This window comes from Blastocystis hominis, assembly GCF_000151665.1.
Source record: "Blastocystis hominis, Singapore isolate B (sub-type 7) whole genome shotgun sequence assembly, scaffold_1".
NCBI lineage: Eukaryota > Bigyra > Opalinata > Blastocystidae > Blastocystis > Blastocystis hominis.
In genome coordinates, this window is record NW_013171816.1 from 22487 (window position 1) to 37723 (window position 15237).

Consider the following 15237-nt stretch of genomic DNA (forward strand, 5'->3'; position numbering starts at 1 on the left):
CATCTCCTGTCGCAATGCTTCTTGCCAGTTCAGCATACTTATCACTCAACGACTTGATTCCATCGTTCGTATTTGTCAATTTTGTTTGTACACCTTCCAACAATTCTAACATCTTAGGATAACCCTTGTCCTTATCTTCCAGGAAATTGATTCGTTGTGCTACAAAAGCTATTGCATTATAAATATTGCCAAGGTTCACCTGGATATCGAAACTCTTCATCACTCTAATCACTTCATTCAACTTCTTGATAATGGGCTTCACATCCATCTGTTGTACGATCTGATTCGTCACATTCAGAGGTTGTTGTTCAGGTTTGACCATCCATCGACCACGTTCAACACGACCTTCAGCTACCAAATCGTCGTATGCCTTTTTACCTCGTTGCGCTTTGTGCGTCTTACCAGGAACATATACCGTGCTATTATCATCATTCCATAGTAGAAATACTCGCTCTGGATCACCTTGTGCTGTCACATTATCTCGCAAGCCAGAAAAATCATTATTAATTATTGCACTCTGTTGAGCAAATGTGTTGATACTTTCTCCCATCTGTTTAGCTGCATTCGATATGCTGTCCGCAGCATTCTTCATCTCGTTGATGCTGTCTTCAAGATCACCAGGTATATTCACGATTTGTGCATTGCCAACCTGTGTTCTCTGGTAGCGGATACGATAGGGTGATACTGGCTCATATCCAAATGGATTATCAAAGATAGCTCGTTTCTCCATGTCAGACAACTTGTGATTCACAGACTGGACAATGATCTTGTTGAACTTATTGCCAATTTTAGCATTGTAGACCACGTTGTCCTCGAATGAGTACAACAGTACGTTCTCATCGTCAATTCGCTGCATTTGATATCCACGCATGTCAGAGACGGATACACGACGACGTTCAGCGGGTGAGAGATTCATGTACGAATCAAACAAGGTTCGCTTCTGTCGCCATTGTTCGCTCCTCATTCGCTGTTGATTGAATTCACTTTCAACGACTTTATCGAAATAACGATTCAACATCTTGTCCATCATGTTTCTCGACTTCACTTTGTGTGGCTTGTATCGAATGATTGGAATTGTAGCAACGTATTCATCCATTTACTATGGGAGGAACAATGTGGGGCGGCTTTGCCGTCTCCCCTTCTTTACTTTGGTGTAACAAGATATCGTGAATGAGATATACACATTGGAGTTCAAGGAGATCGGACGGTCATTCGCGTCCGTCAGTACCCAGTCAATGTAGTCCAGGTTCGATTGTTCAATCACATCGATCGATAGGTTGTCCCAGGTGATCATGTTGTTCAGTCCCATCGATACATGAATCAGGTTATCGATCAACGGACTCTTCAGACCGAATGTTTGAGCATTGATACTACTGTAGACTCGGATCACACTCATGCCATTCGTGATGTCGTAGGGTTCACTCGCTACCATACCTGCCTCAACGATACCTTCCAACTTGAGGATACTCGTGTAATCAGGTGCGCCACTAAGGTCAACAGCGGTCGCCACATCACTGTTCAAGTATGCTCGGTTGACATCGTCTACCTGGATGGAATCGGCTATCGCACGGCATAACTCGGTAATCGAGTAGTAGCCAGGACCGACGTTGTACACCATTTCAAACCCTGACAGCATTTGAACCTTCACCACATTCATTGCACGAATGTTCCAGAGAGAAGTGGTATCGATCTTGCATGTAATCGAAGTGATCTTGTACACAAGGTCACGAGGCATGATCACTGTGTTGAACGTTTCATGGTATCGTTCGTTGTTCTTCGGAATTACTGTATTGTGGTTAATCACACTCACTGGTAGTGCACGATTATGACTCATTTATTGTGTGGAAGTGAATGCACACTGTAATCGGCATTGGCAGGGCAATCGTTGCACCGGTCTTATCGGTCAACGAGAATGACCATTTGCGACTTTTGGGTACCACGACGTTCATGTGTGCATTCTCCGTAAACTCCTCGTTCAATACAACCAACGGAGACTGTCGTCGTTCTTGCATGTTGTTCACTCGATCAAGGACAAGGCAGGTGCCAGGCGATTCTCCCTTCATAGTCACTCTGTCGATTACCATGTCGCTTTTGATGAGATTGTTACTTGTGAATTCATGTTCGTACGTTCGAGCAATGTTGAACACTAGATTCATTTATTATTTCCTCCTGAAACGGTGAATCCGATTAGCAGTTACACGTTCCCAATGAACGATAGCGGGTCACCATTTTCGTCCTTCAACTCGTACACGATTCGATCAAGCAATTCAGAACATGGTACCAACATGCGATTCTTGTAGAAGTAGTTCTTGTACAAGCTGTCCATCGGGACATTCACAAGCAGTGGTATCGTCTTGCTTTTCACGATATTGCAATACAGCTGTATGTTCGATAGACCGTTCGTGATATCGACAGGATACTCGGCAACCATCGGACCATAGTTGGCATAGTACACACCATCGTCGAAAGGGATACGCCATGTATGCGATTGCGATCCTGAAGCGGGAACGATGGTTCCCAGGTTGCCACTCAACGAGAACACGTAGTCTGCGTGAATGTAGTACCCATCTGTCTCAGCTTTCCATCGTATGTTCAGTGCAGCCGAGTCAAAACACTGGTTCATGTGCCATATCATGTCAGCCTGTGTCAACCGTGATGGTATGGTCCACGTGAATGTCTGAACGTCATCTGTGTACGTGATATCAGTCTCGGGGGAAGCACTGCTTCCCTCTTCGTCCAGTGTCATCATTCCGTACGGGAAGCGAATCGTCGTGTTAGCCGTGTACGACTCAGATTGTTCCCAGTCAACGAAGGTAGCCAATGATGGAACAACAACTTCATCATTCCCCACATAGTGGGGCAGCGAAGCTGCCCCGGGGAAGCTTTGCTTCCCCACATACGTAACACGTGTCGGTTGTATGAATTCGATCGACACAGCACGATCGGAATACGTACTACCTTTGATCATATTCGTCACATTCAGTCCATCGATGTTTGCCATCGCAAACTCGTAAGGTGATGTCAACTCGGGCATCCTGATGTAGTAATTGCGATAAAACTCGAAATAACAAGACAAATACACACCACCTGGTTCAGCGTATGGTCCGGGTATAATCTTGAAACATGGATTATCACAAAACAATATGAATCGTGGTTCTGTACCATTTCGACATCCCATTCGTACTCGACCACCATTATCTGCAATGACATATACCAAGTACCCTCCGAGAGACGCATCTACATATATCTTATTGATCACATTAGCGATCATATTCACGATATCAATAGCGCTATAATGACCTCGTTGGATTGTGAGAGGTCTTTCGCCATATCCACGTATTCCAAGTATAAAATTCGTCGTATCGATAAACACTCTCGTGTGATATATACTATCCTTGGAATACCAAGGTCCGATCGAAGAACCATTCGATGACACCAAGTCACCTGTATTTTCCGATGTAATATGCAATTCCAATTCTGGTGCATAGTCCTTCGCAGTCCATGGCATGCTTTCTCTATTGTCATTCACCGTCCACGCAATCGCATTCTGGTGAGATGGAGGTAGTTCCATAGCACTCGCATATCGAGCATTGAGCTCATTAAAACATGTGGTTGTAAGAGTACTCATCTTGATCGGGGTAGACGTATCGTCCGTTATGTAGAATTCACCACTATCGAGTACTGAACCATCACCTAAACGCATCGTGTATGTCGCGATAGGCTTTAGCAGGAACCGATTATCATTCGTACGCATTTTCCAGTCATATGCAATAAAGGTGTTTGATCCTATGTACGCATGACCTCCAATACCTTGATCATTCGTCATATCAGGTGGGGAATCGCTTTCAGGGTTGAACGAAGCTTCCACTGGTCGTTCGATGCACAGATTGCGTACCGTTGATGCCAATTTGAACCATGGAGTCCAACCAAAATCATTGATCGTCGTGTCAACACTGGATCGATCGAAATACCACGATTCACTTCCCTGAACGTTGAAGCGAACATGATCATCCTCGATCGTCATGGATATGAGAGGAAGCACTTTCACCATTTCAGCACCGACAGCCTCGATGAACTCGCTGAACGTGTAGTAACCGACAGGCAATGTCAACATGTGCGAGACAGTGCCATCAGTAACAACCACGTGATTACACGAGGAAGACATGTAGTACCGTTTCGGATTATCAAGTCCTTTCACCAAGATGTCCGATTCGAATCCGAGGATCGACCTGATCTCTGGTGCATTCGTGAAATCGATCATGTAGAAGTGATCTACCGTGATGTGGAACGCATTCTCACCGCTATACACCAATTCGAACAGGGCATCACTTGCATTCAGCTTTGCAATGATCGTTTCGATGTCGTATGCACCGCGTGGTATCGCGATCTCTTGAATCGTACTGCCAGCATTGATTAGCACCACTTGATCAGTCGGCACATTGTGCAACACGAAGTCCGTATACAACGACACAGACGAGATGTAGCACTGGTCGAACGAGAGAGAATTGTCCAGCTTCACTTCCTTCTTGGTGGTATTACCGAACACTTCGATCATGGAGAACTGGTTTGCAGAGACAATCGATGAAGGCACTTCATCATACACGTCCTCAATCGTCAACTGGAGTTCGAATTCGCCGTTCAGTCGCATCGTCTTGCCATCCATATCGCGGAACACGAACATCAATTGATCAAACCGAGTGATCATTGGAATGCACACGTCTTCCACAGTTCGCACGTAGTCAGCCGTTGGATCGTCAATGATCATCGTGGTGAGCAGGTTGTTGTTCTGGTTGGCAATCTTCAGGTCCGATGATCGCACGATCGTCGAGTAGACCTGGATCACTTGGCGATTTCGCGTGATATCAATCACGTTCGATCCACTGAACGAAGCAGGTAGAATGACCGTTCGTCCATCGAAGCCGAGGATCTCACGAATGTCAGGTGCATCCGTGAAATCAATGGTGTGTGGGGACTGAATCCAGATACAGCCGAACGACGAGGCATTCGTCGATATCGAGAATGTAGTATCGGTCATGGTATTGAGCAAGGCAATGATCTCACTGATCGTGTAATAACCAGCAGGGATCGTCACTTTCTCATCATTGCTGTTAGTAATCACATTGGTCGTGTCTACGTTATTAAACATCGAACCATTAGGATGAAACAGGACAGTCATGGAAGTGATGTAGGGATTCTTGTACTTGTACGGATTAACCCATGTAAATGAGCCGTTGGTAGGTGAGCCTTGAATAAGCATGGAGTAGTGCATGGTCTTTCTCTCTTTACCTTAGTCAACAAGACAATGGGGAGGAATCGAAGCAGGGAGAGGCGTAGCCTCTCCCGGGGCAACGAGGGACGACGAAGTCGTCCCGGGGGAGCATAGCTCCCCCACGTAGTTGCCCCATCACATCCATGGATACCATGGCCTACAATGGAAGTCAGGTTAACATTGGCCGAAATTGGCAGTCATGGGTTTCCGCGCGTTTCTTGTTATGGACATCGAGGTGAACAGGTAGACAATGGCAGAAAATGGCCGAAAATGGTCGAAAATGGTCGAAAATTGATTTCCGCGGTTATTTGGTAGGAAATGGATTTCCGCGTGTTTTACGCCATTTCCCTACTACTAATAATCCATGACGTGTGTTCTATCGAGAAATAATGAACCAGATCTTGTTTCCAAAAAAACCGTTTTACCATATTTCTTTTCATTTCCATGCAAAAGTTTGCTGATTTTGTCAATTCTGCTATTAGTAACTATCATATTGATAGTTCCATCATCCAAAATGTGCAGGGATGCTTGGGTAAAGAAATGAAACCAAATGGCTGGATTTTACTCATATTGAGTAATAGAGAATGTTTAGTATTGCAATTCAATAATGGAGTATTCATGAATCAAGGATTTGTACTCAATGAGCAGAAAGTGTTGAAAGTGTTTGGAAATCATCAAATTGGTGATATTTCATATAATGAAGAATTCTTGGTAGAAGGAATCGTGGATTTGGATCATGGAAGTCGATTTGAAGGATTGGTATTGGCAGAAAACAATTTTGGAATTCCATTTGGATATGGTGAAATGTATGATGATGATGGAATATTGGTGTACAAGGGCATAATGATCAATTGGAAACGATTTGGATATGGAACGAGTTATCATAATAATGGTTTGATTGAATATGAAGGATATTGGTATGATGATAAGCGATTTGGTAATGGAAAAGTGTATGATCGATATGGTAAATTAGTGAATGAATGTGAATGGTGCAATGGAATTGAATGTGATATTGAATATGAAGGAGATGGAAGCAAACCACTGAATATGGGAATGAAACATTTGAAACTGAGTGACAATTGTGTCTTGGTTGATTGGGATGTTTCATTGTTGTATAATTTGGAATCAATCGAAATCGGCGATCATTGTTTTGGATCAGTGCAAACATTCCAAATCGATGGATTGAATCGATTGAAAACTATCAAAATCGGAAACAATTCATTCACTAAAGTGAAAAGTACTGACGAGTGGGAATTCAATAAAGTCAACAACAAATCAAAATCATTCCACATATTGAATTGTGAATCATTGGAATCCATTCAAATTGGTACAATTGGAAGAGAATCTGGCAATTTCTATAATAGTTCATTTGTGATTCGAGGTATTGATATGATATTGAGTATTTGAATGATGCATAGGTCTTCCAAATCTACAATCCATTACATTAGGTGATTGTGCATTCCAAGAATCCTTCTCAACAATAATTGAAAGTATTGAATGAATTCGAATGAAATGATTGATGTAGATCTTCCATCATTACAATCCATTCAACTCGGTAAATGGGCACTTGCTGGAAGAAGGAATTATTCAAGTTCATTGATAATGCGAAGTAATAATGAATTGATTGGTTATGATTTGTATTGTAGATCTTCCAAATCTAACATCAATAACTTCCAAAGATTGGAGTTTCTTTTCTCCTCTTGTTGTAACATTGGAAAGTATTTCTGCATATTGAATATTGATAGTATTTAGATATTCCAAATCTACAAAATGTCAAGCTACCTACTTCATTCGGGTATGTTCGATGGAAATCAATTTCGAGTATAGTTTGATTGATTTGATTTGATTCATAGATGTTTCTTCCATTCTCGCTGATCTTGTCCACGAAATCAAGCATTAAATCTATAATATTGATTTGATTTGATATGATTTGTTCAGTGATTCGTCATTGTTTAGGAACATTTCCATTGATTGACTGATTGATTGTTTGTATGTTTGTTTCAAACCGATTCTTGATCACAATTCATGATTCTATAATTATCAAAATATCAATCCTGCCTGATTATTATGATGTTCTTCTTTACCATTTTAACAATGATACTGAATTATAACTGTTGTTTCTATCAATCAATCAATCATTGTATTCTATGTTTATTATTATTAAAATTGTTTTTGTATAGTTAATCCTTTTTTTTTAACAAATTCAAGTATGTCTATCACCTTAACCTTTATTTCCACTTTACTTTACACATGTATCGCCGTTATATGTTAGTGTGATGGGGGGATTACCAGAAATGGCACATCCAGCAAATGCAAATGTGCTGTCTTTTGTCATGATACACGATTTACTTTTTCCCAGTATGTACAAGTCTGCTACTGCTGTGTATGTTGCTATTGAAACACTGTCTAAATTCATGACTTGAGTGTCTGAAAACAGGGCTTTCTCGTTCACGAAACTCACATTACGATTGACCAAATACTTTTTCAAGTAGTTTTTGGCATACATCGAATCCGAAGCAATATAGATATTAGAGGAATTGAAATACATCTTTGCACAACTTACTGCTACAGCAAGAGACTTTCTAGTTAACCATTGCTGTTGCAAAGGATAGTCAGACAGTCTTCCACCCATTCTGAGTTGCATTGCATCAAAAGGCTCTGTATCCACAATGGGATATCTCATCTTCATTATCTCCTTTGTTAACTCTGTGATTTGCATCACATTTCTCAAAAATTCTCCAAAACAGTAGTATTCCCTTAAACCAAAATTTAGTTTTGCGTTGTAGCTTTCAATGCCATTGTTTTTTAGGATATCATGATAGAAGGCAGAATTGATAATATATCCAAGTAAAAGTGCGTTTCCGATTACTGCAGTGATTCTTGTAGGAAATACTCGACTAGAATTCCCGGTGAATATCATATTTCTGATATACTGCATGTCTGTATATATATACTCCACCGTTGGTTTGGCTACTAGTAAATAACTATAATGTAGCAAGTAATTTATATCTATGACAACAGCTACTTCAATAATTACCTTCATCAGGAACATATACAATATGTCCTGTATAGTTTTGTTTGATTGACCACACTTTATGCCATACAGCAGAAAATGGAACTAAGTTTAATAGAGCAAAAGGAAAAAACTAATTATTGGGGTTTTATGTTTTATGGACATATAATACAGTCCACTAAACAGCTGTAAGCGATTTCCCAAGCCCTTATAGTTTGGGAGCAATATCATTTGCTGTTGGGAATCAACTCTATTGCTAAGTATCTTTGCGATCCTTTACAATCTTCTGAGCTCTATTGACTTTATTTGCGTACTAGGAATGCGTGAATTGTTTGTTTGTGTTAACTTATCTCTACAGGATAATAGATAGTTTTCTTTTACCCAAATTTATTGATAATCCCTGGTAAGGAATCTTTAATTATAGCTCCTTTCTTTAATGCATGATCGTTCTGCTTCAAGAAAAGCGATCCCACAGTGGTTCTTGAAATAGTTTTAGAGATATCTGTCGATGAATAGACTGAGTAATTATACTTGTTTGGGGGGATGATGTGTTATGATTATGGCTTAAAGATTTGCTTTCTTTTTTTTGAGTGTTGTTACTTCTATTAGGTTTTGTATAAGTTGAAGAATTTCTTCTCATTGAATCATTTTGAAGTCTATTATTTACCAAAATAATATGCACTACATTTTTGCTCGGCTAGTACCTTGTACTTCGTGATAAAATATACTGAGATTATATTGCGATAATAAGCCAATAACTGTCGTATGTATGCTACATTATGATAGAAAGCAAAAAGTTACAAAAAGCAAGAAACTATCACAATATAGAATAACATCAGCATAAATGATTTTGGTGATGATTTTGTACTTGATTGATTGACAAGTCGATTTTTGGTTGGTTTTTCAATTTTTGCCTAAATAGTGGTTTTATTCTGTTCATGGATTTCTATACAAGTAGTTTGTTTGGTATTTTCTCTTCTATTTCTTATTATTGACAAATAATTTTGATGGATTCCTCTCTTTTTCTTGATTTACCCTTATTGCAGTCGCTTTTTTGATATACATCAAAATTGACAATAGGTGTTGTCAAGTGGGACACTTGTCAACATGACAATCTTCGTTCATTTAAATCATAATGATTTGATTGACATCAGTGTAGTAGTATTTCCTTTCGTCAGTACATTGATCACGCATCAACCTTTTTTTTGAAAGTGCCACGCCTAAAGCATTTTTGAAATTTTATGGTTTCAATTCCTGACAATGTGTATATTTAACAAAACAGCCAGAACGATATTTTCTTTTTTCTATATATTCTTTTCAACTACAGTTCTTTTAAGCTATCACTTTCTAAACATACTTGTTTCCTCCACGGAATTATCACTGGTGGTTTCCCTGTGATAGCACATCCAGCATAAGCAAATGTGCTATCTTCCGTCATTATGCATTGCTGACTATTTCCCAGAATATAGATATCAGCCACAGCAGAATAGGTAGCGATGTAAACACTTTCCATGTTATTCATTTGACTATCCGAATATAGAGACGTCTCATTCATAAAAGTGACATTCTTGTCTTGTAATCTCTCTTTCATGAATAGTTTTGCCTTCATGGAATCAGAAGCTACATAAATATTCTTTGACTTGCAATAGGTTCCAACACATCGAATAGCAACATTCAAAGACTCCATGGTAAGAAATTGATATGGATTGGGAATATCCGATAGCTCTCCTCCCATTCTCAGCTGAATTGCATCATAGGGTTGTTCAAATACGATCGGATACCGTACCTTCATCATTTCCTTTGTCAGATCGGTAATCTGCATAATGTCTCGTAAAAACTCTCCATAACAATAGTAAACCTTCAAATGGGACGATACATCTTTTTGGAAACTAGTAATTCCACTGGCTAATAGAATGGAATGATAAGGTTTAGAATCGAGAATGAATCGAAGAATATGTGAATATCCGATAATTGCGGTAATACCTGTAGGTAATCCTATTTGCTCATCGCCCGTCATGATAAAATTCTTGATTTGCTGTAAGTCTCTTTTTATATAGTCACCATAAGCCTTCACAACAATAAGATAGCTAAAATGAAATAGATACTTCAAGTCTATTCAATTAAATGGTTATTCACTTATCGATACCTTCATCATCAGCAAAGACAACTTGCTGAGGGAAGAATTGCTTGATATTCCAAAACTTGTGCCACAAGGCAGAATGAGGAACTAAAATCATTAAAAGAAAACAAGGCACAGTCCTACTCACAATAGAACAGTTATGTCGGATAGATATGAAATACAAACCACAGAAAAGCTGTAATCGATTTCCTAAACCTTTGGTATTGGGTAGAAGGAACAGTTTTCGTTTGGAACGAATTCTATTTTTTGACTTTACAAAAACAAAACCAACAAATTACCTAGCTCCTTCGATTTAATCTTGCCAAATTCTATGCGCTCGGTACTGTTTCCAATTAATTGATCTCTAAAAAAGTGAAAGTTCTTTTTTCCTACCCATAATTATTATCATTGATGCCTGGAAGATCATCCCGAAATCCATTGCCCCATTTTACGACATGGTTCTTTGATGCTTTCAGAATCATCTCAACTTCTTTTGAGTAATTTCTTGGATTCATTGAGCTGTTGCCATTTCTTGGATTCATTGAGCTGTTGCCATTTCTTGGATTCAATGAGCTGTTGCCATTTCTTGGATTCAATGAGCTGCTGTCAATGTTTTTTAATGTTGTAGAGCTTGCGCCGGGTGTAGAAACGTTACTTGGTTTTGGAGGATGTAGAACAATCGTGTTCATACTCTATGTATATAGAAAGAACAATTCAACATAGATACATTGCTTTGATTTGGTTTTGGGGTAATTCTATGGTTTATAAACTATTCATAATCACTGTGAATCCTACATTTTGTTTGATAACACATTTATTTGGGAAAGTGTTTGCGGAGCAAATCGGAAATCGTTTATATCTATTACTATCAGGTATAGTACCCTATGATATACTCCTCAATTACATAGTTACAACCTGAAAAACATGAAAAGCCACACAATTGTGTAGAAACAGCTTTTGGAGTTAATATTAGTATTACTTGTCAGTCTCATGGTTTTGCCTTACTGGCAATGATTACCCTTACGTATGATTCTATAATTATTCTTCGATCTCTTAAAAGTGTAAATCAAAATGAATGAGAAGTTATTCTTATCAAAACACAATTTTGTCAAACGATAGATAGGAAGCTTGGTATTCTTTTCAGTAGTTACTTGTCCTCGAAGCGATACATAATTATTCTCATTCTGTAAACATTTTATTCTTTCACTCGTTTCAGCTATGTCAACTATTTTTGTGAAAAGATAATATTTGATTTTTCTGTGCTTTCAATTGATGACCACTCCTAAAATGAATAGGATAAATATCATAAGCAGCAGACTATTCAATGTGATTTGTCTCTTGATGGGATAACTCAATCTTTCTTCTCGTTGTCTATTTGATTATTACAGCAATATCATCTCCTTTCCATTTCTAGACTTCCATACTTTATAAAATTATCATAATCTAAATATTGTCCCTACAAAAACAGATAGTATATCTCTTCGTCCTCTGATTTGTCAAAGAGTAATAGTGTAGGCACATCATTAGCATACCTACTTACAATAACCATGGGAATCCATTTTACTCATAAATTCTATTATTATATACAATCATATTCTTATTCTTATTTCTATTATTTCTAACCTCTTGACTTTTTCTCAAAACTATTCACCGATTTGTTTCCTATCCTTAGACCCGTTGCACCTTTGCATGTCGCTCACATCTGGAACAAACACTACTAGTCTCTATTAAGTAGGTAATACACATTGGATAAATTAGACAATCTCTTGATACACATCGAATATGCTTTTGTTTGAGGTAAGACCATCAGAAGTCCAAAAATACTCTGCAACATTGAATGAAGCTTCGGATTGTCCATGTCCAAAAAGTGAAGGCGCACATGAGCAAACACAGTCGATTCAAATATCTGGATGAGTCGATCTGCTTGATACAATAAGGAATACTGTAAAGAGGAGTCTCCAAGAGATTTTGTGATTCTCTCAGCAACCGGATAATCTTCTGCAAACCAGCACAATGAAAGAACCGCGATGGGATTTATACAAAACGCTTTGAATCTAATTGTCATCTTGGATCCCGATCATGTACAGGGCATCATACAATTTCTCCGCTTGCTCGTCCCTTTTCTGTGAGTAGTACCGGCAGCTTCGCAAACGACATCGAATGGACACCGTTATTTCATCCGTCAGCAGTAATGTATTCAGGCGATCCACGATCAAAGATCCAAACTCGTGATTGGAGAGTTGCTTGATTGACTTAAGCGAAACATCCCTACCTGCAAAACCGTGGCAAGGTGGTAGTAAACAACCTCGGGGTTTTCGTATTTGCACAGCCAACGCAAAACTAGCGTTCCTCGCTCCTTCATTAATTCGCTCTTTTCTAGAATATCCAGCAAATCGCGTAGAATTGGTTCCAAATCATTCTGTCTTGACGCATACTCGAGGAGAATCCGGATTGCCAGCTCTGTCACCTCGTTATGAGTATCTTCCACTGCGCGCAGCAAGTTGGTTCTGAACAGAAGCTGCGAATAATCCGTCGATATCATCAAAGGAGAATTGGGAGACGTGGAGGAACCGGGAGAAAGCGTTGAAGCAGGAGAAACAGGAGAATGCGACAACAGGAGGGAAGTAAACTCTAAACTCACGATTCGAGTCAATTTCGAGGTTGTAGCGAGACCATCGTTCACCAAAACCGCCAGTTTTCCAACGTCTGTACAATAGCTGCAATGCTTAAACTACTCAATAGCCGTGCTCCATCGTATTTACATTGTCCATCAGGTCCAAGCAAGCGTTCTTGGCTGCTTGCTGGACTTCTTCCTCCTCGTCAGAGAGACAAGGAAGTAAAGCTTCCAACAATTGGCTGTAAGGGAGGCCCCATTCTTCTCCGACGTGAACAAATTCGCGAATCCACGAAACTGCTGTGAGGCGGATAAATTTATCTCGGCTATGTGCTTGCGTAATGATTGTGTTAATCTAGGAGTGAGTAATTCCTCTATCTCTTTCCATCGTGTTTATGTTAAACTCACCAACATCCGTATTTTGGATCTCGGAAAGGAGAGTTTGCAGCAGAGCATCGGCCTCCTATCCAATGAAACCTAATTTCCTATCTTACCTGTCTTATTTCCCGATGTGGGTCACTCAGCATATCGAACAGTCCCGCTAAAAACTCGGGTAAGAAATCGAGAATATCGATTCCTGGAATGTTGTCCATAATATCGATCCATGATATGAGCAACCGTCGAATGTGAGGACTTCTGTCGTTCACATACTGTTTCATAAGCGGGATAAACTTTTCCAAATCAAATTGCTGCGTCTCTGTTACGATTTCTTTCAACAGCTTATCAAGCAACGAGGCAGCGTGTTGTTAAGTACACTACTCCTTTGAAAATATAAAACCTTATTTTATAAAAGATATCTCTTTCACTTCAACATCGACATCGGCGTACAATTCGCATAAGGTACTAAATATCTCGTTAATAAATATTAATATTTCTTTTCTTGCAGCTTTCACTATATTGTACAGCGACTCGCAAGCATAAAAGCGTATCCTCGATTCTTCGTCATCAAAACAATTTAGAATAGGAGGCAACAGCAGAACGATATAATTAGAAATATCGCTACTCACTCCTATTGCACATGATGCTAAACCCATTAATGCTCCCATTCGCGTGTATTGGCTTGATGAGCTCTGGGCCTCACTACTCATTTTATGGATTATCTTCCGAATTCTCTCATTGTCTCCTGCTTCCTAGAATTTGAGATTAATTCTCATCATTCTACATGCATTTGGTGCACGATGCTTTCAATTTCAAAAGCTGCCTTCTTTCTTTTGTCATACGAACGATCTCCCAAACTCTTCAATACAAGTGGTGGGATCTCTTGGATTATTTCAGGAGATTCCATGTATCTAGAATATTCTGTTCTAATTACAAAAGTATGTGAATATGATTGTACACACTCTATATATGGAGGATCGGGTTTTTTATTTGTAAAAGGAAACGTAATGTTGATGGATTGAAGTTTTGCCAAGGAGATTCGGTTGTGTGGATCGTTTTGTGGTGTTGAATATGCTTTCAAGATATGGCTTTAGTGGAAGGGATGATGTTGGTAATTCTCTGTGTAAATATAGGTGATTGGTTGTATACTGAATAATGGTTGCCTTTGATTTGTAATTCATGGTATGTAATACCACATAGAGTACGAATTGAGTAGAACGAACTCTCATGCAGTCAATACTGAGTGATTTCCTTATTATCCAATCTCTCTCCATTCGCATTTCATTTCCCTGCATTCTACGAATATATTTTCTTTATTCCGGTTTTTTGGTCTAGAATGTCCTCAACCATTGAATGTTACAGTAATCCAATAACATCTTTTTTACGACAATAGCCTTCAATTATTCTTTTGAACTTCAAAATAGTTATTCTATTAAAGCGTTTTGTAAAACATCCATTCCACATCCAGTGCATATTTGCTATTCATTCCACATCCAGTGCATATTTGCTATACATTCCACATCCAATGCATATTTGCTAATTATTCCACATGTAATACAAATATGCTTTTCATTCCACATACATTATTCTTTTTTCAAATAGGATTATGGAGATGAAGCAATCGATCCAGTTACTTATCTTGCTCCTTTTCTGTTGATTGCAATACTAAAATATGGAAACTTGAAGGTAGATTTGCATTCCTGTATCTTTTCTCTTTTTTTACCATATTTAATGTATTTTCATTCTCACAAATCAATATCACATATATTACCTCTATTGGAGCAATGGCCAGCACTCATGTTTCATTCCTTATGTTTCGTTTTATGTACTGTGAATTCTCCTCT

General features: G+C 38.9%; 2 protein-coding genes across 2 annotated transcripts; both read right to left on the reverse strand.

The window, feature by feature from the left end:
* Positions 1 to 12455: 12455 nt before the first annotated feature.
* GSBLH_T00006095001 (uncharacterized protein) lies at positions 12456 to 13674 on the reverse strand (the record flags this gene model as incomplete). The annotated part of the gene is made up of 5 exons (XM_013038893.1): positions 12456 to 12653; positions 12674 to 13132; positions 13164 to 13370; positions 13428 to 13478; positions 13510 to 13674. 5 exons carry the CDS (start codon positions 13672 to 13674, stop codon positions 12456 to 12458), a joined length of 1080 nt encoding a protein of 359 aa, XP_012894347.1.
* Positions 13675 to 13794: 120 nt separating this feature from the next.
* On the reverse strand, positions 13795 to 14300 carry GSBLH_T00006096001 (uncharacterized protein; the record flags this gene model as incomplete). The annotated part of the gene is made up of 2 exons (XM_013038894.1): positions 13795 to 14145; positions 14178 to 14300. The coding sequence occupies 2 exons, from the start codon at positions 14298 to 14300 to the stop codon at positions 13795 to 13797; spliced, it is 474 nt and encodes a 157-aa protein (XP_012894348.1).
* Between the last annotated feature and the right edge of the window lie 937 nt (positions 14301 to 15237).